This window comes from Hemitrygon akajei, chromosome 23 (genome assembly GCF_048418815.1).
Source record: "Hemitrygon akajei chromosome 23, sHemAka1.3, whole genome shotgun sequence".
In the NCBI taxonomy this organism is placed as follows: Eukaryota; Metazoa; Chordata; class Chondrichthyes; order Myliobatiformes; family Dasyatidae; genus Hemitrygon; species Hemitrygon akajei.
The window spans coordinates 2,201,413-2,227,819 of record NC_133146.1 but is presented as its reverse complement, the minus strand read 5'-3'; the positions used below and the strand labels follow the sequence as shown (position 1 = coordinate 2,227,819).

The 26,407-nt window shown below is 40.1% G+C and overlaps 1 protein-coding gene across 3 annotated transcripts in view; it reads left to right on the top strand.

Moving 5' to 3' along the window:
• The window catches only part of rbm20 (RNA binding motif protein 20), a 253,185-nt gene extending 228,327 nt beyond the window's left edge, over positions 1–24,858 (top strand). The window contains exons 11-13 of one of the 3 annotated variants that reach the window (XM_073026846.1): positions 3,570–3,689; positions 4,996–5,117; positions 24,055–24,858. In XM_073026846.1, the coding sequence (XP_072882947.1) occupies positions 3,570–3,689; positions 4,996–5,117; positions 24,055–24,177 (365 nt within the window). In that variant the 3' untranslated portion in view covers positions 24,178–24,858. The remainder of the gene's footprint in view (positions 1–3,569; positions 3,690–4,995; positions 5,118–24,054) is intronic. The other 2 variants (XM_073026845.1, XM_073026847.1) reach the window with 2 other exon arrangements.
• The last annotated feature ends 1,549 nt before the right edge of the window (positions 24,859–26,407 follow it).

Genomic DNA, 26,407 nt, shown 5'->3' with positions numbered 1-26,407 from the left:
ACTAAAATTTATGAAGGCCAATGTGCCAACAGTTCTCTTTACAACCCTGCCTATCTTTAGTCTTCCTGACTTCTCACTCAACTCTCTTGCAAATAACTTTTGATTTTCCATACTAAATCACACAGAAACATTTTCCTGAGAGAAACCTACCTAACAACCACCTGAAAGAAGAGCTTAAAGCTTCCTTATTGCCCTCTTGCACACAGCACATAGATCCTTCAGGCACTTTTCTTTCCTAGTTATTCAAACCCTTCTGAATCCCTGAGAGCACTCTCTATTCAGTTCTCACCATTATCCATTCACTCAGTATCAACACTCCCCAGCAGCTGGATGAGTGCCTTTTATGCAGTTGGAAGAATCTTTCAGAGCACATATCTTCAATGATCATACCATGAGGCTAAAGGCTGGCAGCTAGAACATGCAGAAAATCATAAAAATACAATGTTGAAGCTGAAATAGTACACCAAACAAAGCTGTTTTATAAATCTTGAATTTGAGCTCTTGAATCTTCAGGAAACTTTCACAAACACCTTTAGGGTGAAATACAAAGCTATTTTAACAACATTGAAAGGCAATAGAACAATTTCTGGATTCCTGCAGCTTCATTCAGGTAAACATACAGAAATCCTAAGTCTTGATTTGGAAAAAATTATCATCATTGCTCTTACTTTGTCAGGCTAACCCATGCTATTAGCAATTACAAGTCTGAAAAACCTGAAAATGACTTCCAAACAATTTCATCTTTGTGATCAAGTTGTGGCTTTGTATGCCTCCCTCCCAGTTCATGTTTTCAGCTGAAATTTTAATCTTTAGCTACAAACTCAATTATATTATTCCATATCCTGGTCATATTCTCTTGAAATTAAGTTCACAGATTCTTATCCATCTTGCACCAAGAACAATTAATTTCTATCCTTGACCCTTGTTCCCTAACTGCAAAAGTCTTATATATTCTTCCTTCCTTAGCCCAATAACTCCTCAATCATCTGACAAACCTGCTTGCCTCTGGCCTTGCATCCCGTTACCTTAACATAGAGTGCCTTCCCAGCTCCATTAAATTCTTCAAAATTTGTCTTAAATCTATTTTCACTGATAGAAGAACAATAAAGCAGAAGATCAGAAGGCTGATTCTAACTGAATTGGCCCTTTTGAAGAGCAAGTTAATTAGTCCATTCCCATCTCCTTCTCCATACACCTATAAGTTATCCTTCAATAGATAATCATCTAGTTCTCTTTGGAAGGCCACCATTATACCCATATCCACTGTTTTTATTTAAAAATACAGAAAATACAATCAGTACATATCTTTATTTATTTTCATTGTACACTTACAATGCCACATACGTTTGCTCCTTAAACAGTGAACTTGTTTAGCATTTGAGAGACTGTTACACAAGTCCCAGCCCCTCATAGAACCTTAGACTGTGATCCCCTCCCACATGGCATGAAGGCTTAGTGGCCAATGTAACTCTTTATAGGTCAGCAATTGGGATTCAACTCCACCACTATCCATAAGGAGTTTATACATTCTCCCTGTGACCACATGAGTTTCCTCTCATATTTCAAAGATGTATGGGCTAACCATGCTGACACTTGTGAACTGACCCCAGCAATTATATAGACTGTGTTGGTCATTGACATCCAGTAAAATGGCGGCATGCTCAGATGTATAAGTTTCTATGGGGCCAACAATAGGAGTTATTGTCTTTTCTAAGAGTATTTTTTAAGAACTTAAAGTACTGCAGATCTACCCCATCAGCAAATTGCTCGCTGGTGGAGAAACTGAAGGAGCTGGGCTTGGTGTGGATCATACTGCTGCCCGCTTCAGAAAGGGTTTGGAGTGGATGCATGAAGGAGGTGTCCAGTCTAACAGTGAGAGATTGTCACTGTCGCTTTTTTGTGATTGCAAGACCATGTTGGACGTTTGTTAATACAGAATGATAAAAGTCTGATTCACTAGTTTATTGGCGAACTGCAGGGAGCTGCGTGACCTTAGTTGTAGCAAGGACTAGACCTCAAGTCACGTGTCACTTTTTTGCAGCCGCCCAGGAGAAAGGCATCAGAATTGGTGCTCTACTCTAGAGTGCTACAGGCAGTGTGGTGTGGCATGTGTGCTGGAGTTGATTCAGAATTGGTGCTCTACTCTAGAGTGCTACAGGCAGTGTGGTGTGGCATGTGTGCTGGAGTTGATTCAGAATTGGTGCTCTACTCTAGAGTGCTACAGGCAGTGTGGTGTGGCATGTGTGCTGGAGTTGATTCAGAATTGGTGCTCTACTCTAGAGCGCTAGAGGCAGTGTGGTGTGGCATGTGTGCTGGAGTCAATGCTGCTTGAAGACGATGTATTGTGTTTGACTGCAGACTGCTGCAACATGCATGGACTCAGGGACTCAGACTATATTTTTTGTGTGATTGCATTTTTCTGATTGATTTTATATGTGCCTTGTGCCGTGAATTACTGTTGCACTTTGGTCCCAGAGTAATGCTGTTTTGTTTGGCTGTATTCATGTGTGGTTGAATGCAATAAACTTGAACTTGAACTTGAACTAAAGCAGACAATGCAATTCACTGTATGTTTCAATGTTTTGATGGATGTGACAAATAAAGCTTATCTTTCCTCTTTAAAACCTTTGTGGTGGTTGCACTATAGTGCATCCTCGGCAGGCACTGAATTAGATTTATTATGATTGAATTCTGTGATATCCAATTAGTGCTTGTAGTGATGATGAGGGTCCTTTTGTTGATGTCCTCACTGATCGAGATGCCTGATTCTACAGCCCTCTGCAGTTTTGTGATCCTGGGCATTGGAGCATCCATACCAAGCTGCGATGCAACCAGTCAGAATGCTCTCCACTATACTTCAATAAGAAGCTGTAGGAGTCTTTGGTGATATGCCAAATCTCCTCAAACTTCTAATGGATCAGACCAACTGGTGACGCTTCTTCATGATTGTTGAGCTCAGGACAGAACTTCGGAGATACAAACACCAAGGAAGTTGAAGCTGTTCAGTCTTTCCATTGCGGACCTCTCAATGAAGACTGGTGTGTGTCCTCTCAACTCCTCCTTCCTAGAGTCCATAATCATTTCCCCAGACTTGCTGACATTGAGTGTGAGGTTGTTGTTACAACACATTTCAAACAGCCAATCTATTTCATTCCTGTATGCCTTCCCACTAACGTCACATTGTGCTTGGTTTCCCTTGTAACACTTTCAAGATACATTTGTGTAAATAAAAAAAGTTCTGAACCACAGGAGATTAAATTTTTAACATAACAACCAAATGATTGGCTTGGATAACCAGTACCAGATACGAAAGAATGCTAGTTTCATGCCAAATGAACCATCTCATATGAGGAGAATCTTATTATTTTCAGCATATATTGACTATATCATTTTATCTCACCATGTTTAATAGTTTAATTTATAATAGGGTTAAAATCATTAACACAAGTTAATTTATTTTTTTCATACATCTCTTTTTATCTGGCACCACTTACTGCCTCATTATGATCCAGTGACAGAACAGAATGCTTGAGGAATATTTGTGCTGATATTTAATATTTTTAACGCAGAAAACCTAAGCCAACCAATGCAAGAACCAGCTGGAAGAAATCAACAACCCCCTCATATACAACAAACTCAGTTGCCATGGAAGCACAACAATGTCTTCTCTAATCTTAGTATTCCTCTAGGTAAGTACTAATATGGAGCTGTCAAGATAATTCTTGCTTTATAGCGGGTTTGTTTGACTAATATAAATTTTAGAAGCTGCCAACAGTGAAATCTGTAATTGGTGAACTATTATAAATCCAAATAAAATTCATATCAGAGTAGAATAATGCAGATATAACGTGACCAGTCATGGTATATATTATAACATTTTCCAAATCCAGCTATTCTTTCAGGCTTTATAAACACACAAACAAAATTATGTCAATTTATGTAAAATTACATTTAACATAAACCATGCAGAAATAAGCCATTCAATCTCATTAATCAGTGCAGGTGTTTAGTCCTCACTTGGCTCTCCTCTGCCTCATCTTCGCTTTTCATCTTTTCTCAAGTAATCCCATGCATCGGTCATTTCCTTTTGAAAATGTCTACTTGCCTTAACCAATTTTTTGTATCAAATTATGGAACAAACTTGCATTGTATTCTTCACACTCCTGGAAATAAGTTTGAAACAACCTTATTCATGTACTGAGAGAACATATAATAGAACAATACAACATGGTATGAATCCTTCAGCCCACAATGTTGTTCCAACATTTCAACCTCCTTTTGCAAAGTTTTGGATAGTGTATATGGTTGTCATAGGTTACAATGGGACTTTGATAGGATAAAGATCTAGCTGAAGGAGTTTAATTCAGAAAAGTTGAAGTTATATACTTTGGAAAGTCCAACTTGTAGGCAGAATACAGAGTTAATGTTAGAATTCCTAGCAGTCTGGAAGAATAGAGGGATCTTGTGGTCCACATCAATAGATCCCCGAATGGATGTGTTAAATTCCTGGATCATTAATTCTATCTGAAATTATTTGAGTCCAGTTTACTCTCCACCCTTTTCTTGAGTGTGATGGATTCTAATGGGTGCCCCACCCAAGCATCCATTCGTTGAGTGAAGTCCCAGTTTACATGGTTACAGCAAAGCAGAATCCATGTCCTACACCTCCATTATCTTGGAAGTTTTCTTTCCATAGATTAGGAATGTGAAATGTATGCCATACTTTGGTTAAGATCAGCCATAAAACTTGAAATTAATCCTTCATACAGAATATGGATTAACTTACTGAAAGAATGTTGAGGAAAGATATATTTTAAAGTAGTTTTCCTGCAAAATAGTTAACTTGGATGAAATGAGTTAAGCAAAGCCAAACTTCCTTCCAACTATTTCAAAGTTAGATGAAATGGGACTATTAATTTCTGTGCTGAGTAATCCAGATACTTGAGAATCTGTGTTTCTTCTACCTTGGTAACCAGTGCGCACTCATTTTTTCAGGTGTTGAGTTTGTAGAAGCTAGAACTGGATTTTACTGCAAACTCTGTGGCCTCTTTTACATTACGGAGGAAGCTGCAAAAACCAGTCATTGCAGAAGTCCAGTCCATTATAAGAACCTGCAAGTAAGTGAAACAAGCGTTGCCTGATTTTACTTTATGTATGATGAAGTGGTATTAATTGCTCAACCTTGGTTTTGCTGCAAAGATTGTTGTGGATTCCATTGTCACAGTGTTTTTATGTGGATTTCCACTGTCTCTATTGGTATCTTAAAGTGGAATTACTGCAACTGGATGGCCACTTCAACTAGATGGAATGACAGAGTTCCTGGATAAAAGGACAGAGATAAAAGAGCAGATGATATAATGAAAAAGAGGCTAACGATCAAACTCAGCAATGAGACAGGACAGCTCCTCCCAGCTTTAATGGTGAAATCTTTTTCCAAATGCTGGAAAGCTGAAATAAAAATGTTGAAAATACTCAACAGCTCATTGTTTTTGTCAAGGGCGAGAACCAGTTGAGTTTTAAAGTTGCAGATTCCTAACAAAACTGGGAATGGTTAAACAAGATGCAGAGAAAGGGGTGAGGAAGGGATGGAACTAAAGAGGAATATGACACAACTGCTGGAAATCTGAAAGAAACATGCCAGAAATGCTGATTATCTGAGAGTCTCACACAACAGCACATTCTGCAGAACACTAAACTACACTTGGCTTATCCAAGTAGGGAGGCGACCACATTGTGAGCATCAAGGTTAGCACACTAAATTGGTGGAAATACAAGTGAAGTACATTGAATGGAATTGACTTTATTACTTACATCCTTCATATACACGAGGAGTAGAAATCTTTATGTTACATCTCCATCTAAATATGCAATGTGCAATTTATAGTAATTTGTAATAAATATAACATAGAAATACAATGTATCAGCATGAGTTAATCAGTCTGATGGCCTGGTGGAAGAAGCTGTCCCAGAACCCGTTGGTCTTGGCTTTTAAGCTGCAGTATCACTTTCTAGATGGTAGCAGCTGGAACAGTTTGTGGTTGGGGTGACTCAGGTCCCCAATGATCTTTCAAGCCATTTTTACACACCTGTCTTTGTAAATATCCTGAATAGTGGGAAGTTCACATCTACAGATGTGCTGGGCTGTCCGCACCCCTCTCTGCAGAGTCCTGTGATTGAGGGAAGTATAGTTCCCACACCAGGCAGTGATGCAGCCAGTCAGCATGCTCTCAATTGCACCCCTGTAAAAATCTCGTAGGATTTAGGGGCCCATACCAAACTTCAACTGTCTGAGGTGACAGAGGTGCTGTTGTGCTTTTTACACCACACAGCCGGTATGTACAGACCACGTGAGATCCTCAGTGATGTTTATGCCAAGGAACTTAAAGCTGTTCACCCTCTCAATCCCAGATCCATTGATGTCAATAGGGGCTAGCCTGTCTCGATTCTTCCTGTAGTCCACAACCAGCTACTTTGTTTTTATGAAATTGAGGGAGAGATTGTTTACTTGACACCACTTCTCTGTAGGCTGCTTTGTTATTGTTTGAGATTAGACCAATCAATGTGGTGTCATTGGCAAATTTAATTAGCAGATTAGAGCTATGGGTGGTGACACAGTCATGGATATACAGGGAGTAAAGGAGGGGGTTTAGGACACAGCCCTGAGGGGCTCCTGTGTTTGAGGGTTAGAGGGACAGAGGTGAGGGAGTCCACTCTTACCAACTGCCAGCGATCTGACAGGAAGTCCAGGATCAAGGTACACAATGCAGGGTGAAGGCCGAGGTCTCTGACCTTCTTGTCAAGCCTGGAGGGAATTATGGTGTTGAAGGCTGAACTGTAGTCCAAGAACAGCATTATCACATGATCATTCTGCTCCAGATATGTAAGGACGTTGTGTAGAGCTGCAGCTATTGCGTCGTCTGTTGATCGGTTGTGTTGGTAGGTGAGTTGTAGGGGGTCCAGTGTGGGTTGTAGCATGCTGCAAATGTAGTCGTTGACCAGCCTCTCATAGCATTTGCTTATTATTGAGGTGAGTGCAACAGGACACCAGTCGTGCAGCCATGTTACCTTGGTCCTTTTAGGTACAGGGACAATGGTGGATGTTTTGAAGCAGGAGGGCACACTACACTGGGAGAGGGAGAGATTAAAAACGTCTGTAAACCCACCTGCCAGTTGTGCCGCACACGTCCTGAGTACTCACCCTGGGATGCCGTCTAGTCCCGCAGCCTTGTGACTGTCCACTCGTTGGAAACACCTGCGTACTTCAGCCTCAGAGATGACCAAGGTGCAGGTCGCTTTGGTAGCTCTCCTCAGGGGCTCAGTGTTGGTGACATCGAATCGAGCATATAAAAGATTTAGCTCTTCTGGGAGAGAGATAGTGATGTTGGCAGCACCATTGCACTTAGCTTTGAAGTCTGCGATGGTACTCCAGGTCCGGGGAACAAAACGATTTGAAGGCTCACCTGGAATGAAATTCAAGGTCCCTGGATGCTGTGAGGAAAAGAGATAAAAGCATAGAGTGGCTGTTGATTTTCCTGCACTGCTGGGAAAGGTGTCATAGGACATGGGGAGAAGGTGTTACTGAGACAGCAGAGTGAATCAGGGCTGCCAAAGAGAATGGTCCCTTATGAATGCAATATGTGTTTGTCAGAGGTGTCACATTTCCAACATTACTCAATTGCTCTGCTAACTCCAGATAGTTATTCTGCATCTACAGTGGCATGCAAAAGTTTGGGCACCCCTGGTCAAAATTTCTGTTATTGTGAATAGCTATGCAAATAAACAATTACCTGATTTCCAAAAGGCATAAAGTTAAAGATGACACATTTCTTTAATATCTTAAGCAAGATATTTTTATTTTTTTATTTCCATCTTTTACAGTTTCAAAATAACAAAAAAGGAAAAGGGCCTGAACCTGCATGGTCAGTATTTAGTAACACCCCCTTTTGCAGGTATCACAGCTTGTAAATGCTTTCTGTAGCCAGCTAAGAGTCTTTCAATTCTTGTTTGGGGGATTTTTGCCCATTCTTTCTTGCAAAAGGCTTCTAGTTCAGTGAGATTCTTGGGCTGTCTAGCATGCACTGCTCTTTTGGGGTCTATCCATAGATTTTCGATGATGTTTAGGTTGGGGGATTGTGAGGGCCATGGCAAAACCTTCAGCTTGCGCTTCTTGAGGTATGCTTAGGATCATTATCCTGTTGTAGAAGCCATCGTCTTTTCATCTTCAGCTTTTTTTAAAAAAAACAGACAGTGTGATGTTGGCTTCCAGAATTTGCTGGTATTTAATTGAATTCATTCTTCTCTCTACCAGTGAAATGTTCCCCGTGCCACTGGCTGCAACACAAGCCCAAAGAATGATCGATCCACCCCCGTGCTTAACAGTTGGAGAGGTGTTCTTTTCATCAAATTCTGCACCTTTTTTTCTCCAAACATACCTTTGTTCATTGCAGCCAAAAAGTTCTATTTTAACTTCATCAGTCCACAGGTCTTGTCTCCAAAATGCATGTTTAGAATTTTGTGGTGAGGACGCAGGAAAGGTTTTCTTCTGATGATTCTTTCATGAAGGTCATATTTGTGCAGGTGTCGCTGCGCAGTAGAACAGTGCACCACCACTTCAGAGTCTACTAAATCTTCCTGAAGGTCTTATGCAGTCAAACAGGGGTTCTGATTTGCCTTTCTACCAATCCTATGAGCAGTTCTCTCAGAAGGTTTTCTTGGTCTTCCAGACCTCAATTTGACCTCACCATTCCTGTTAACTGCCATTTCTTAAATTACATTACAAACTGAGGGAACAGTTACCTGAAAACACTATCTTCTTATAACCTTCTCCTGCTTTGTGGGCATCACTTATTTTAATTTTCAGAATGCTAGGCGGCTGCTGATTGTTGGGACAAGGTTTGAGGAGTCAGGGTATTTATAAAGCTTTGAAATTTGCATCACCTGGCCTTTCCTAATGATGATTGTGAACAAGCCATAGCCCTAACAAGCTAATTAAGGTCTGAGACCTTGGTAAAAGTTATCTGAGAGCTCAAATCTCTTGGGGTGCCTAAACTTTTGCATAGTGCTCCTTTCCTTTTTTTCATTCTAAAAATAATACACTAATCTTGCTTAAAATGTTGAAAAGAATGTTTCATCTTTAACTTTATGACTTTTGGAGATCAGTTCATTTTCTACTCACATAACTATTCACAGTAACAGAAATTTTGACAGGGGTGCCCAGACTTTTGCATGCCACTCTACATCTCTTCCTGATCCCCTTCATTCCCTGTTACCAGCTTGCTACATGATGCACCATCTTTTAATTGTCCTAACACAGATGAGTTTCCCTACATCTTAAAACTTGCTTTAACTCTCATTCCAGTGCTGATGAAAGGTTAACTCTATATTTTATTTGGAAATCAGATTAATTAGGGTAACTGTATTCACTTAGTCCAATCCACCCTATTACTTGTTGCTTACTTTGTTATCAGCTAATATCAACAACATAACATATTTATAATTAGGGTCATAGAGTCATAAGCACTACAACACAGAAACAGGCCCTTTAGCCCAGCTAGTCTGAGCTGAACTGTTACTCTGCATAGTGCTGTTGACCCTGTTCTTCTTTAATATTATTCTGTGACACGGAATTCATGATATACCAGGTACCCATTGAATATGGTGGGTATATAACTCCATACTGATCTGCCATATCTGTTTCTAATTTGGAGTCACCTATAGAGAAAGCAGTTACACTGACTAATGTGACTTGTAATCCTTGAACAAAGTTCTTAGCTGAAACCTCAGAGTAAAAAGGTGATGAAGTTCTGTTCTCACTGGAAGCACCAGTTGTTGCTTCTTCCACATAGGTATTGCATGCAATGTGCTTTTTTACACTTTTCATCTAAGCTAATTAATGAACGATAGTTTACTCTGAATTACTTTCAAAATCCATGGCTGTTCACACTGGCTTAGTAAATCAGCCAACATAATCAAAGACCAACCTATCCCAGATAGTCTCTCTTCTTCACCCTCTCATCAGGTAGACCATACAAAACCCTGAAAGTATGTACCACCAGGACAGCTTCTACCCCCCTGTTATAAGGCTACTGAATGGTCTCTAAGTAAAATAAGACCATAAGACATAGGAGCAGAATTAGGCCATTTGGCCCATCGAGTCTGCTCCACCATTCGATAATGGCTGATCATATTTTCCCCTCCTCAACCCTATTCCCCAGCCTTCTCCCCATAACCTTTGATGCCATGTCCAATCAAGAACTTATCAAGCTCTGCCTTAAATACACCCAACAACTTTGCCTCCACAGCTGCCTGTGGTAATAAATTCCATAAATTCACCACCCTCTGGCTAAAGAAATTTCTCCACATCTCTGTTTTAAATGAACACCCCTCTATTCTGAGGCTGTGCCCTCTTGTTCTAGACTCCCCCACCATGGGAAACATCCTTTCCACATCTACTCTGTCTAGGCCTTTCAACATTCAAAAGGTTTCATTGAGATCCCCCCTCATCCTTCTGAATTCCAGCGAGTTCAGACCCAGAGCTATCAAAAGTTCCTCATATGATAACCCTTTCATTCCTGGAATCATCCTTGTGAACCTCCTCTGAACTCTCTCCAATGTCATCTTTTCTAAGATGAGGAGCCCAAAGCTATTCACAATAATCAAGGTGAGGCCTCACCAGTGCTTTATAAAGCCTCAGCAACAAATCCCTGCTCTTGTATTCAAGCCCTCTTGAAACAAATGTTAACATTGCATTTGCCTTCCTCACCACCAACTCTACCTGCAAGTTAACCTGTAGGGTGTTCTGTACAAGGACTCCCAAGCCCCTTTGCTTCTCAGATTTTTGGATTTTCACCCCATTTAGAAAATAGACTGCACATTTATTTCTACTACCAAAGTACATGACCATGCATTTTCCAGCATTGTATTTCATTTGCCACTTCCTTGCCCATTCTCCTAATCTGTCTAAGTTCTTCTGCAGCCTACCTGTTTTCACAACACTACCTGCCCCTCCACCAATCTTTGTATCATCTGCAAACTTGGTAATAAAGCCATCTATTCCATCATCTAAATCATTGGCATACAGCATAAAAAGAAGTGGTCCCAACATCAACACCTGCATAACAACGCTAGTCACTGGCAGCCCACCAGACAAGAATCCTTTTATTCCCACTTGCTGCCTCCTACCAATCAGCCAATGCTTTAACATGTTAGTAACTTTCCTGTAATACCATGGGTTCTTAACTGGATAAGCAGTCTCATGTGTGGCACTTCGTCAAAGGCCTTCTGAAAGTCTAAATATACAGCATCCACTACATCCCCTTGATCTATCCTACTTGCAATCTCCTCAAAGAATTCCAACAGGTTCGTCAGGCAGGATTTTCCCTGAAGGAAACCATGCTGACTTTGTACTATCTTGTCCTGTGTCACCAAGTACTCCATAACCTCATCCTCAACAATTGACTTCACATCTTTCCAACCACTGAGGTCAGGATAACTGGTCTATAATTTCTTTTTTTGTTGCCTTCCTCCCTTCTTAAAGAGTGGAATGACATTTGCAATTTTCCAGACCTCTAGCACCATGCCAGATTCCAATGATTTTTGAAAGGATATTACTAATGCCACCACAATCTCTAACACCACCTCTTTCAGAACCTATGGTGCAGATCCTCTGGTCCAGGTGACTTAGACACCTTAGGTCTTTCAGCTTTTTGAGCACGTTCTCTCTTGTAATAGTAACTGCACTCACTTCTCTTCCTTCACACATTACAACATCTGGCATACTGCTAGTGTCTTCCACAGTGAAGATGATGCAAAATACTCATTTAGTTCATCTGCCATCTCTCTGTGCCCCATTATTATTTCTCCAGCCTTATTTTCTAGAGGTCCTATATCCACTCTCATCTCTCTTTTATTTTTTACACACTTGAAAAAGCTTTTACTATTCACTGTGATATTGTTTGCTAACTTGCTTTCATATTTCATCTTTTCCCTTCTAATTTTTCTTTTAGTTACTCTCTGTAGGGTTTTAAAAGCTTCCCAATCCTCTATCTTCCCACTAATTTTTGCTTTGTTGTGTGCCCCCTCTTTTGTTTTTACACTAGCTTTGACCTCCCTTGTCAGCCACGGTTGTACTATTTTGCCATTTGAGTATTTCTTCATTCTTGGAAAACATCTGTCCTGTACTTTCCTCATTTTTCCCAGAAACTCACGCCATTGCTGCTCTGCTGTCATCCCTGACAACAGCTCCTTCCAACTTACTTAGGCAAAATCCTCTCTCATACTACTGTAATTTCCTTTACTCCACTGAAGTACTGCTAGGTCAGACTTCACATTCTCCCCATCAAATTTCAAGTTGAACACACATTGGTTTCTAAGGGTTCTTTTTCCTTAAGCTTTCTAATCATCTCCTGTTCATTACATATCACCCAATCCAGTATAGCTGATCCTCTAGTAGGTTCAACAACAAACTGCTCCAAAAAGCTATCTCATAGGCATTCAACAAACTCACTCTCTTGAGATCCATTGCCAACTGGATTTTGCCAAATGACCTGCATGTTGAAATCTCCCATGATTATCATAATGTTGTCCTTTTGACACACTTTTTCTATATCCTGTTGTAACCTGTTCACATCCCAGTTTACTGTTGGGAGGCCTGTATATAACTGCCATCAGGGTCCTTTAACCCTTGCAGTTTCTTAACTCAACCCACAAGGATTCAACATCTTCCGATCTCTCTACTGATTTGATGCTATTCTTTACCAGTAAAGCCCCACCACCTCCTCTGCCTCCCTTCCTATCCCTCCGATACAACATGTAACCTTGGACATTCAGCTCCCAACTACAATCATCCTTCAGCCATGATTCAGTGATGGCCACAACCTCACTGACAATCTATAATAGTACAACAAGATTATGCACTTTATTTCTTATACTCCATGCATTGAGATATAACACTTTGAGTACTGTATTTGTTACCTCTTTTGATTCTGAATCCCTAATGCACTAATACTCACCTCACTGACTGCAATTTTGTCCTATCATCTGCCTGCCCTTCCTGACAGTCTGACTGCACGCTATCTTTGCTTTTTTACCATCCATCCTATCTTGTCCCTTCACTCTGGTTCCCACCGCCCTGCCAAATTAGATTAATCCCCCCCCCCCCCCCCAACAGCTCTAACAAACCTGCCTACGAGAATATTGGTTCCTCTCTGGTTCAGCTGCAATCTGTCCCTTTTGTACAGCTCATACCTCCCCTAGAAGAGATCCCAATGATCCGAGAACCTGAAGCCCTACCCCTGCCCAGCTTCTCAGCCACACATTAAACTGCCAAATTATCTTGTTTCTACCCTCACTAGCACATGGCACAGGTGGCAATCCAGAAATTACTACCCGGAAGGTCCTGCTTCTCAGCTTTCTGCCTGGCTCTCTAAATTTACTCTTCAGGACCTCTTTGCTTTTCCTTCCTATGTCATTGGTACCAACGTGTACTAAGACATCTGGCTGCTCTCCCTCTCCCTCCCTTCAAAATGCTGTGGATGAGATACGAGACGTCCCTGACCCTGGGACCTGGGAGGTAACATATTATTCGGGTGTCCCGTTCACGTCCACAGAATCTCCTGTCTGTTTCCCTGACTACTGAGTCCCCTATCACTACCGTTCCCTTCTCCTGCTTCCCCTTCTGCACCACAGACCCTGCTCTCTGCCAGTAACCCGGTCTCTGGGAGCTCATTCACACAACAGTATCTGAAATGGAAGGGCCACAGGGGTGCTCTGCACTAACTGCTTATTCACATTTCCATATCTCCTAACAGTCACCCAACTGCTCATCTCCTGCAACTTCGGGGAGACTACTTGCCTGTAGCTCTGATCGATTATCTCCTCACTCTCCCGTACAAGTCGAAGGTCATCCAGCTGCTGCTCCAGATCCCTAACATGCTCTTCAAGAAGCTGCAGCCAGATGCACTTCATGCAGATGTAGTTCCCTGGGAGACTCTGGGTCTCTCAGGACTCCGACATTCGGCATGAAGAACACACAACAACCATTTACTACACTAGGTACAGTAAAAGGAAAAAAAGGGAACCTTACCCAGAGTCATTGGACCCAGAGTCCAAGCCAAAGCCTCCTTTGAGCCAAAGCCTGACACTCCTATTCTCACCACTAGCCTACTCCCAACAATTCCGCCTGGCTTGTTCCTTCTGTACTTTAACTTAATTCACTGTACTCTGCTCCCACTACTGATTGGGCCTCCAGAATAAGATGGTCTCTTGACCTCACAACCTACCACACTATGACCTTTCATCTTATTGACTATCTGCACTGCACTTTCTCTGTATCTAGTATTTTATTCTGCATTCTGTTCTTATTTGCCTTTGTACAATGTACAGTTGAAATAACCTAGAATATATGGATAATGTGCAAGACCATGTTTTTCACACTACCTTGGTTTATGTGTTAATAATAAACCAACTTACCAATGGGTAACAAGTTTCCTATACACTGTAACTGCTTAACTGACATCACTGCATCTTTTAAGGTGCTTTCCAATTGGGCTACTGAGTTATTTTACAGAACTTACAGAAAATACAACAACCTTGAACATTTTGTAACTTCTTCAACCTTTAAATTTGGAGATATACCAAGCATAGTAAAAATAAAACCTCATAGAACAATATTCCCTTGTATGGATTTACACCAACATAAGATGGAATCTAAGATCAAAGAAAGCGTGACAAGATTAGTGAAAAGATTCTTTTCAAAACTTTAGTAATTTAGTCACTAAACTATACAAATATATGAGCTATACATTTACTATACAAGTTCTTATCAGATCTGTATATTGTATGGATATATTGCAAAGCAAATGAATTCTTGGTATAAATATGAATTTCAGAACACCTATCTGAACACTTTGATCTGATTCAAATCTCAAAATGTCCACTTACAAATAAATTGTGAATAAAGGTTTAGCTGAACAGAGTTACCGAGGAGTGTTCTGAAAGATGGACTCAATGCTATAGACCCAATGCTACGAATATTTAAACAGAATTTATAGAGGTTAAACAGTGGGTGGGGGGGGGGGGGGGTGTTCCCAGTAATTTTAGGCTGCTCTGGATGAATAAAGATATTAGAAATCCATTGAAACTGGAAAAGCAGATGTACAAAAGCAATAAATAATTATGACTAAACTTAAGTTCAAATATGAGAAAATTCAGGCAATGTGACTGCTTACCTTCTAAAGCTAGGATGAACAAAGGAGGGAGAGGAAAATTCATGGTGAAAGCTGCAAGTATTTGGTGGTTTTGCCAGCATTTGTTTGATCTGATGAACTAGCCTTTAAGTTTACCAGTGAGTTTACCAGGAAAGGCTGCTGAAATCTGGCTGCTTGGTAGCAATGTTCAAAACACGTATGATGTTCAAAGCAGAAATTATTGCTGTAATTTCTTATATCACTCAAATGAATTTTCCATCAGGAAACCTTTTAATATGTGCTAGTGATAAAGGATTTACTTGTGCTAGATTAATCTTTCGATTTAGATGTCAATCTGGCAAACGTTATCCTATTGCTTTGGAAGAAGCTGTACATTCAACTGGAAATCAGCCTTGTAATTAAACCTGTGAGGACTAAAAGGAAGATTCAGAATGCAATTAGATGTAGGTGGTGATAAGGCACTTAGCAAATAAACCCAAGATTCAATCACATTTTATTTCAGGGAAATTTGTGGAGCTGGGGCTTTCAGTAAATACAAATAATTATTAGCCCTGAAAATACTTGTTTCATTTTTCCAGGGAGATTTAGGCCCATTAGCCATTCACACCTGGACCCCTTACCACACCTATCCATTCCCAGCTGATACATATTATCATTGGAAATTTCAAAAATTCAAAGTTCAATGTACATTTATATCAAATATGCAGTATACAAGCCTGAGATTCGTCTTCCCGCAGATATCCACGAAACAAAGAAATGCCATGGAAACATCAAACACCCAACGCCAAGCGCGAACAATGAGTGAATCACACACAAAATATTAAATATTAAACCGCAAAAGCAGTCAAACATATGATTGCTATGTTTTAAAGGATATTGAACTGAAATCTGTAAAAAGCATAACCCCAACTCTCACTTCCACTCCGTACATGAATTATGGCCCTTTCACAGGCCAGGGTTACTTCCTGAATGATTTCACAAAATTATATTTTTAAAAAAGATTATATTGTTGTATCAGTTCAAATGGGACAAAAATGAATAGTTGACATCAAAGATTTGAATTAAGTTCTGGTGAAGAACTGCAACAGAATTTTAACTTAATTTTACTGCTTTTACAGTTTTTAAAAACATTAATATGCTTCAAAATAGCAGGAAACTCAAACAACTTCATGCAAAAATTTGGTTCCACTATGACTCCAACCAATTGTATTAAAAACCTATAAGGGATAGGGATAATTGTAGACAAATGCATCTAAGATAAACCAATTAAAACAAGCCACTGAAATGCTCCTAGTGGGCAGTTATTAGGTGAAATGAATTCAGAATAAGTTTTGCTATTTGTGAGTTTGGCACTCAGGTGAGCTTTAAAAAGATCAGGGATTTTTAGCTGCTTTCGTAATGCCTGCAGCACTTTAGCTGGACTGGAAGTCTCTAGTGATTTAGTGCATCCAAACTTCAGATGAAACAGTACAACCTGAAAGTTATTGAATTACTGGTTAAGTCTGGAATGTGTTATTTCTATAGCTGGAGCTCACAAATCCAAATGTCGTGGAGAAGAGTATCAAGATGAGTTACTTGTGAAAAGTTCGATACATTTTAGAAACTGCTTCTTCCCCTGCCTCATCAGGTTTCTGAATGGACAATGAACACTACCTCACTATTTTTGTTCTCTTTTTGCACTACTTATTTAACTTAATTTGTATATAATTATAATTTATTTCTTATTACACCATACTGCTGCTGCAAAGACAACAAATTTCATGACATATGTGATATTAAACCTGACTCTGAGGCTGAATACAGGAAATACAAGACCATTGATTCCCACTAATTAGCCCAGAAAGGCACGATACTGAATTTAGTAAAGGGTCGAAGTAATGGCTTGAGGATGTACAGAGACCAAAACCAACACTTCAGCAGCTGAAAAACTGCTGACTTCAGCCAGCCCTGTACTTGAATAACTGCAGGCACATGATACATGTTAAAATATAAATAGATAGTTAAAAATGCTGGACAATGTCCACATTTAGAAGGGTGACTCACATTGAATCAAAATCAATGGGTGAGCATCATTCTTGTGTTGCTTCATGGTACAAAAAGAGGAAATTTGGTCCATCATCCAAGCCAATTCTTGAGCATTCACACCAACCTCATCTATATATGGAGTTGTAAGATGGCACCAGCCACCTGCTATGTCACTGTATATTGATAGAAACTTGTTAAATGATGTGAGAACAATAATCCAAATCCTATCGTGGACAAGACAAGAGAGGTGATTGTGGGCATGAGTGAGAAACAGAGCACCCAGTCTCCATTGCACATCAATGGCTCTGCTGGAGAGAGTAAAGAGCACAATGTTCCTTAGTGTGCACATAACGGACAACCTAACCTGGACCCCAAACACCTCCTCATTAGACATGAAGGCACAGCAGTATCTACACTTTCTGAGGAGATTGAGATAATTTTGTATTTTTATATAATTTTAACTATTTCCATGAAACTTTGGCTAATTGGGGCAGCCTTATAATTGGGCCAAAATGTACGAGTCCCAATGTGTTGGAATTAATATATCAAGTCAAGTCAAGTCACTTTTTATTGTCATTTCGACCATAACTGCTGGTACAGTACACAGTAAAAACGAGACAACTTTTTTCAGGATCATGGTGCTACATGAACAATACAAAAACTACACTGAACTACATAAACCAACACAAAAACTACACTAGACTGCAGACCTACCCAGGACTGCATAAAGTACACAGAACAGTACAAGCATTACAATAAATAATAAACAAGACAATAGGCACAGCAGAGGTCATTCGGTAGGTAGTCCGATGGCTTGGGGGGAAATTCTGTTATTTAAATAAACAGCTGAATGGCGGCATCCAGGATTCCGTCCATTTCTGTACTCCCGCCGAATATTTTGTTGCCACAGATGTCGTCCAATTTAATGTCCATTGGAGAGCAGAATGGACGGGAGAGCCGGCCAGCTAGGGCTTGCTTTCTTCCTGGCATGGACTCCTGCCTGCTCACCTTGCTTCCACTTCCTCGTACACCGCTTACGACGTCCCCACCCCCGGCCACCGGCATCAGGTGACTCCGAGGACTGCAGGCCCGATTCCCCCAGCAAGCGGAGGTCGCGCAATCTAACCAGCAGATTTTCATGAAGGTTTGTTTTTGGGCAATCTCTGTATGGTAGCAGTATCTGGCGATGGTAGATAGTCGCTCTGTTATCCATTTCCCTAAACCCTAATTGTGCCTTAAAATTAAAAAACTAAAATAAAGTAGTACCAGATCTGAAAGGCCGCTACTGCCGTGTGCCGTGCCGCCCACAGGATATGTGCCCCAATGAATTACAATCAGACGACAATAAACCTAAACTTGAACTTGGACTAGAGTGGACAGTGGAGGGGATGTTTCCAGTAGTGGGAGGTTCTAGGACTGGAGGACACAGACTCAAAATACAAAGATATCTTTAGGACAGAGATGAGAAGGAATTTCTTTTGCTAGAGGGTGATGAACCTGTGGAATTCATTGCCACAGGCAATGATGGGTCCAAGTCATTGGGTACATTTAAAGCAGAGGTTGATAGGTAAGAATGATTAGTAAGAGAGTCAAAGGTTACGGGGTGAAGGGAATAATGGGGTTGAGAGGGAAAATAAATCATCCATGGTGGACCAGACTCAATGGGCCAAGTGGCCTAATTCTGCTCCTTTGTTTTATGGTGCCACCCTGGCTAGGTTCAGTTAATCAACAGGGCTAATCTGTTGGCTGCAGTGCTTTGTAGAAGTTGTTATTTTTATCTCAGAAGGGACAAATGTCAGCTGACATTTTTAAAGTATTAAATAAGAGATGCTGTGCAGGAACAGGCATTCTCAACCTCTCCTTAAATCAGGGGTTTCCAACCTGGGGTCCATGGACCCCTCAGTTATTGATAGGGGTCCATTGCGCTAAAAAGATTGTGAACCCCTGCCTTAAACACATTAATGCTATTTGTTTTAACCACTCATTGTTGTAGTATGGTGCAGATTGGGTACAATATTTGTTTTGAAAACCCTGATGAATTTCTTGGTAACACACACAAAATGCTGGAGAAACTCAGCAGGCCAGGCAGCATCTATGGATGGGAATCAACAGTTGACACTTCAGGTTGAGACCCTTCATCAGGACCTTTCTTGGTGACTGTCTTATATTACTGACCTCTTCCCCACACATTCTCTCTGAATCAAAGACCTCAATCAGGTCACTTCTCAACTGTCTTTTCTTAGATTAAGTAATATAAAAACATAATAAGAGAATATGACTTCTATACCTTGTTAGTGAACCACTAAAATTTACCAGTTCAGAGTACAGTGAAAATTTATTAACGCCTTCTCCCTGTGATGAAAAGATTTTTGAATTTGTAATCCTTCATTCTGTATTCTTGTCCTACGTTTCTTGGTAGGACAAAATTGTCTCTTCAACAAAACTCAGCTGGTCTGGTCAAGGTACTTGATGTCCAGCTACAGCACATTAAAACGGTGGGAAGCAGAAGGAATATGGGTGGCTACAAGACCCGATTTTAACCCGATACCTGTGGCCTGGCTAATTTGACCCAAGTAGGAATGTACTGAAAAGAGTAAAGTCATAAGTACCAATCAAAAAGCTGACAGTAGTTGCCTCTCCCTTGCTGCTCACAATATTCTGAACTCAGATTCATTCTTGCAACACCTAACACAGATCTGATGTACATTCATAATGCTGACTTCTACTTGTTTAAATACTAATTAATTATTAATAACTATTTCAATACTACTGCTATGATTTTATGTTTTAGACACAAAAGATTCTGCAGATCATAAACACAAGAGATTCTGCAGATGCTGGAAATCCAAAGCAACCCACACAAAATGCTGGAGAAATGCAGCAGGTCAGGCAGTGTCCATGGAAATGAATAAACTTTTGATGTTTCAGGCCGAAACCTTTCCTCAGGATGTTGGACGTTGCTTGTTTATTCATTTCCACAGATGCTGCCTGACCTTCTGAGTTCATCCAGCATTTTGTCTAGGTTGCTAAGGTATTATTTTATTTACTTTTGTTTTATTCAAAATTATTTTTGTTTCATGTTTTATTATGCTGTACTCCATAGGTGAATAGAATTATAGAGTCTATCTGTTGTATTACTATTCTACATAAGGATATTTTGTAGTATTATATTCTAGATAATAGCAGTCCATAGAATTCTATAAGATCCAGCTCCACCCTCACCCATGAGATTTGTGAACTATTCCTCTCATTTCCATTGTAGGATTAGCATTGTGTAGCTAAACTGAGAAGCCCATTCTAGAAATCCAAAAGAATAACATCAAGTTCTGTAAAACTCTTCAAGATGCTTGTAATATGTTATATAAATGCAAATCTTTTTTTGGAATTTTTTTATTGAAGTTCATCATCAAACAAACATAAGATGTATTTCAGACATTGTACATATATATCATATAATCATATATATCACAAATCTCCACACAGTATTTATCTGAGGTATACACTTATAGAAAAGAGTGGAAAGAAAAAACAAGCAAAAGGAAAGAACTATGTACAAGTAGGGAGTGATCTTTTTTTACAACAGATTCATTGATTTGTGAGAATAAAATTAGGTCTGTGAGGCATTATGTAGTTAAACCATTTTTCCCAGTATGAATCAAATTGTTCCATCTTATGATTAACAGTTGTTGTTATCTTCTCCATTTTGTAAATGTCCATTGTAATTTCCATCCATGTATTTAAAGTTGGGCTCTCCTGTGATAACCATTTCCTAGTAAGAGTCTTTTTACCAGCCACCAACAGTATATTCATTAAATATTTATCTCTTTTCAACCATTCTTGAGGTATATATCCAAAATATATGGTCTTACTCTCCAAGGGTATTTCATATTTAAAGATGTCTTGTAGGGCATTGTGTATCCCCCTCCAATAGTTTTTGATAAAAGGCAGTCCCAAAAAATATGATAATGATTTGCATTTTGATTTCCACAATTTCTCCAGCAAACAGGGAGGTTACTATCAATAGACAATAGACAGTAGGTGCAGGAGTAGGCCATTCGGCCCTTCTAGCCAGCACCGCCATTCACTATGATCATGGCTGATCATACACAATCAGTACCCCGTTCCTGCCCTCTCCCCATATCCCTTGACCCCGCTATCTATAAGAGCTCTATCTAACTCTCTCTTGAATGCATCCAGAGACTTGGCCTCCACTGCCTTCTGGGGCAGAGCATTCCACATATCCACAACTCTCTGGGTGAAAAAGTTTTTCCTCAACTCCATTCTAAATGGCCTACCCCTTATTCTTAAACTGTGGCCTCTGGTTCTGGACTTACCCATCAGCGGGAACATGCTTCCTGCCTCCAGTGTGTCCAATCCCTTAATAATCTTATATGTTTCTATCAGATCCCCTCTCATCCTTCTAAATTCCAGTGTATACAAGCCCAGTCACTCCAATCTTTCAACATATGACAGTCCCGCCATTCTGGGAATTAACCTTGTGAACCTATGCTGCACTCCCTCAATAGCAAGAATGTCCTTCCTCAAATTTGGAGACCAAAACTGCACACAATACTCCAGGTGTGGTCTCACCAGGGCCCTGTACAGCTGCAGAAGGACCTCTTTACTCCTATACTCAATTCCTCTTGTTATAAAAGCCAGCATGCCATTAGCTTTCTTCACTGCCTGCTGTACCTGCATGTACCTTTCATTGACTGATGTACAAGAACACCTAGATCTCGTTGTACTTCCCCTTTTCCTAACTTGACTCCATTTAGATAGTAATCTGCCTTCCTGTTCTTGCCACCAAAGTGGATAACCTCACATTTATCCACATTAAACTGCATCTGCCATACATTTGCCCATTCACCCAACCTGTCCAAGTCACCCTGCATTCTCATAACATCCTCCTGACATTTCACACTGCCACCCAGCTTTGTGTCATCAGCAAATTTGCTAATGTTACTTTTAATCCCTTCATCTAAATCATTAATGTATATTGTAAACAGTTGCCGTCCCAGCACCAAACCTTGCGGTACCCCACTGGTCACAGCCTGCCAATCCGAAAGGGACCCGTTAATCACTACTCTTTGTTTCCTGTCAGCCAGCCAATTTTCAATCCATGTCAGTACTCTGCCCCCAATACCATGTGCCCTAATTTTGCCCACTAATCTCCTATGTGGGACTTTATCAAAAGCTTTCTGGAAGTCCAGGTACACTACATCCACTGGCTCTCCCTTGTCCATTTTCATAGTTACATCCTCAAAAAACTCCAGAAGATTAGTCAAGCATGATTTTCCCTTCATAAATCCATGCTGACTCAGACTGATCCTTCTACTGCTATCCAAATGTGTCGTAATTTCCTCTTTTATTATTGACTCCAGCATCTTTCCCACCACTGACGTCAGGCTAACCTGTCTATAATTCCCTGTTTTCTCTCTCCCTCCTTTCTTAAAAAGTGGGACAACATTAGCCACCCTCCAATCAGCAGGAACTGTTCCTGAATCTATAGCACATTGGAAAATGATTACCAATGTGTCCATGATTTCTAGAGCCACCTCTTTAAGTACCCTGGGATGCAGACCATCAGGTCCAGGGGACTTATCAGCCTTTAGACTCAACAGTCTATCCAACACCGTTTCTTGCCTAATATAAATTTCCTTCAGTCCATCCTTTACCCTAGTTCCTTTGGCCACTATTACATCTGGGAGATTGTTTGTGTCTTCCCTAGTGAAGACAGATCCAAAGTACCTGTTCAACTCATCTGCCATTTCCTTGTTCCCCATAATAAATTCACCCGTTTCTGTCTTCAATGGCCCAATTTTGGTCTTAACTATTTTTTTGCTATTCACATACCTAAAGAAGCTTTTACTATCCTCCTTTATATTCTTGGCTAGTTTACCTTCGTACCTCATTTTTTCTTGGCGTATTGCCTTTTTTGTTATCTTCTGTTGCTCTTTAAAAGCTTCCCAGTCCTCCGGTTTCCCGCTCATCTTTGCTATGTTATACTTCTTCTCTTTTATTTTTATACTGCCCTTTACTTCCCTTGTCAGCCACGGCCGCCCCTTATTCCCCCTATCATAATAGGATTTCTGAGAGGGTGTAATAAAATATCTTATCAAACACTGCAGATGCTCGAAACATAATTAAAAAAACAGAAAATTCTGGAACTAAAGCTCAGGCAGCATCTATGGTGAAAAAGTCAGTTAACATTCTAGTTGAATCACTTCTGTAAGTGCAAATATTTCTGTTTTGAAATCCTTTAAATATACTTTAATTTTAGTTTTAAAAGTGTACATGCTTTACTTTGTTCTACATGAAATCTTGCACTTTGTAGTGTTAATTTTGGCAGGTTCAACTACAGATTATGTTTAAATCACATAATCTCAAGAGGAAATATTTTAAAGTATTTACATATTTTCTTTGAATGAAGGCATAAAGAAGAATGCAAAATAATGAAAAATGTAAAAATTCCCTGTGGTGAACTACATATACCTGTCTGGACATGCCCCTCTGCTGACTGCTCCTGTGGCTCCTCCCACAGACCGCTGTATAAAGGCGATTGGAGGCACTGCTCCTCCCTCAGTCTCCAGGATGTTGTGTGGTGGTCTCTTGCTACTAATTGTGGTTTCTTGCAGCTAATAAAGCCTATCGTTCGCCTCCTGTCTCCAAGAGTTATTGATGGTGCATCATTCCCATGTAATCGTTTTTTGTCATTTGTATCATTTGGACAATTTTCGATTATAAATATTGATTATTCAATCTTTGTGGATCTTTTGAATAGAGATTAATTCACACTTATTGAGAAAGTTTCTTTTCATCACAGAAATACCTATCACAGCTGGCTGAAGAAAGTCTGCAGGAAGGTGAAAGAGATGGCAACCCTGGAATGGAGGAAGAAGTTGGGATCATGCCACAGTTCGAAACTAAAGAGTCCAATCCTTCCTGAAACAGCCAATTAAGATTCAGCTTTAGAGGCTCTGATGTCAGTGGAACAAAGGCCTAATTCTTAAGGATTGCTTCAGAATGTGGAGCTGGAATATCACACCAGGCCAAGAAAGGGTGAAAAAGACAGAAAGAAGGACAGAGAGAAATAGATCCTCTGATTTATTGTGATACTTTGGAAAAATGCCTTTATCCTTAATCTTCATTGATCAGGCCAATCATATTCAGGGAATTTCTAGTTTCTAATAACTGTGATAGTGATTAAATGTATTGGTTTGATGGAGAAATTTTATTTGGACCATTTCATATGGGTAATTAATTTATGTCTGGGTAACATATTGTTGGATTTAAGATCAAATTATTGATTATTTTACATTTCTGTATAATTTATTAGAAGCAACAGAAGCTCTTTAAAAAACTGTAAACGTGCCAAAATTATAATTTAGGAAATTATATCAGGCAAACAGATATGAATTTAATAAACATTTTATTTAACGATTTAATGATTAGAGTGATGAAAAGATAATTCCAATTGTTCTACCATTAGCCTCAGGAGATTAGTCTTCCATGGTTTCCCTTCCTTTCTTTATCTCAAAGTGTCAGGGCCCCTATGTTACCTAATTCAAAAATCATTCTTCCCTTGGAGGACTCACTGTGGGTACTAACTGAAGTCCCAGGGTCAATACTGAAGATTCAAGCCCGAAGGTCAATTGGAAGTCCAGATTTCAAAACTCGATGGCCAAAGCCTGGAGATTGGAGACTCAGCCTGGAGGCTGTTCTGGAGTTGGAGGACTGTCCGTGTGTATGGGTGGGTAGGGGGAGGGAAGGAAGGCGGAAAGAGGCTTGTTTTGCTGTTGTTGTTTTGATGTTATGTTATGTTATGTTCTGTATTGCAGTGTTCTGTTTTGTTCTGCCAAGCCTTATGGGTGCGCTTGATGGTGACAATGCATAAAAGCATGCAGACATGGTTAACAGGTTCCATTGTTATTCAGACCAAACATCAGAATGTGATAGAAATGTGATCTAAGTGACCCTGACTGTGGAATGATTGTTGGTGCCAGATGGGGTGGTTTGAATACTGTATCTCAGAAACTGCAGTTCTCTGTGATTTTCTCTAGAGTTTACAGAGAATGGTGCAATAAACAAAAAAATCCAGTGAGCAGCAGTTCTGTGGGCAAAAACATCTTGTTAATGAGAGAAGTCAGAAGTGAATGGCCAGCCTTGTTGAAGCTGACAGGAAGGTGACAATGACACATTACTACAGTAGTGTGCAGAACATTTCTGAATGCAGAACATGTCGAACCTTAATTTGGATGGGCTACAGCAGCAGAAGACAATGGACATTACACTCAGTGGCCACTTTATTAGGCACAGGAGGTATCTAATAAAGTGTCCCTTGATTGTAAAATCATTGGGCTCATTAATGCTTGTCCTGTCCATCATTCAGTGCATCCTAATGTACCAGCCTTGAAAGCCAAGGTTATCCTGAATTATGGAGCCAGATATGAATAGTGGTCATCAGAGGAAGGCAATGGATGGGCAAGGAGATAAGGTGAGAGAGGGAAAAGGGGGTGGGAAATGGTGGAAAGGGTGAGTGGGGGGCATTACTGGAAGTTTGAGAAATTAATGTTCATGCCAGGTTGGAGGCTACTCAAATGGAATACAAGGTGTTGTTCCTCCAACCTAAATGTGGCCTCATCACAACAGGAATGGGGTGGAATTAAAATGGCTGGCGACTAGAAGATCCCACTTTTTCTGGAAGAGAACAGTGGTTACCCATTTAAATTCCACTTCCCAATCCCAAATATCAACTGTGCTCTTTTCCTAGAATGCTGCCCAGCCTGCTGCTTTCCTCCAGCATTTTGTGTGTGTTTGTCAGGATTGGGCATTGAAAGCCTGTGGCGGTGGAGATGCATGCCAGCTTTCTAATCCATCGTTGAGTTATTTGAAATAATAACATGTAGGTTATTGCAATTACAATTGAGTTCAAACAGGATTACGCTATTGTTGCAACTCCAGCTGTGCCTATGAGAGCAAATCAATATGATGCAAGTTTAAAATAATCCAGAAAAGACAATTTTGTAAGATGCCAGTGTTGAATAAAAGATAATTGAACACATAAGTACATATAAATAGTACATTTTACAATATATAAAGGGAGTAAGAATATTGACAAAATCCCATGATTTGCTACTGCCAACATCCACCCTTTAAAATCTGTATTCAAATGATTA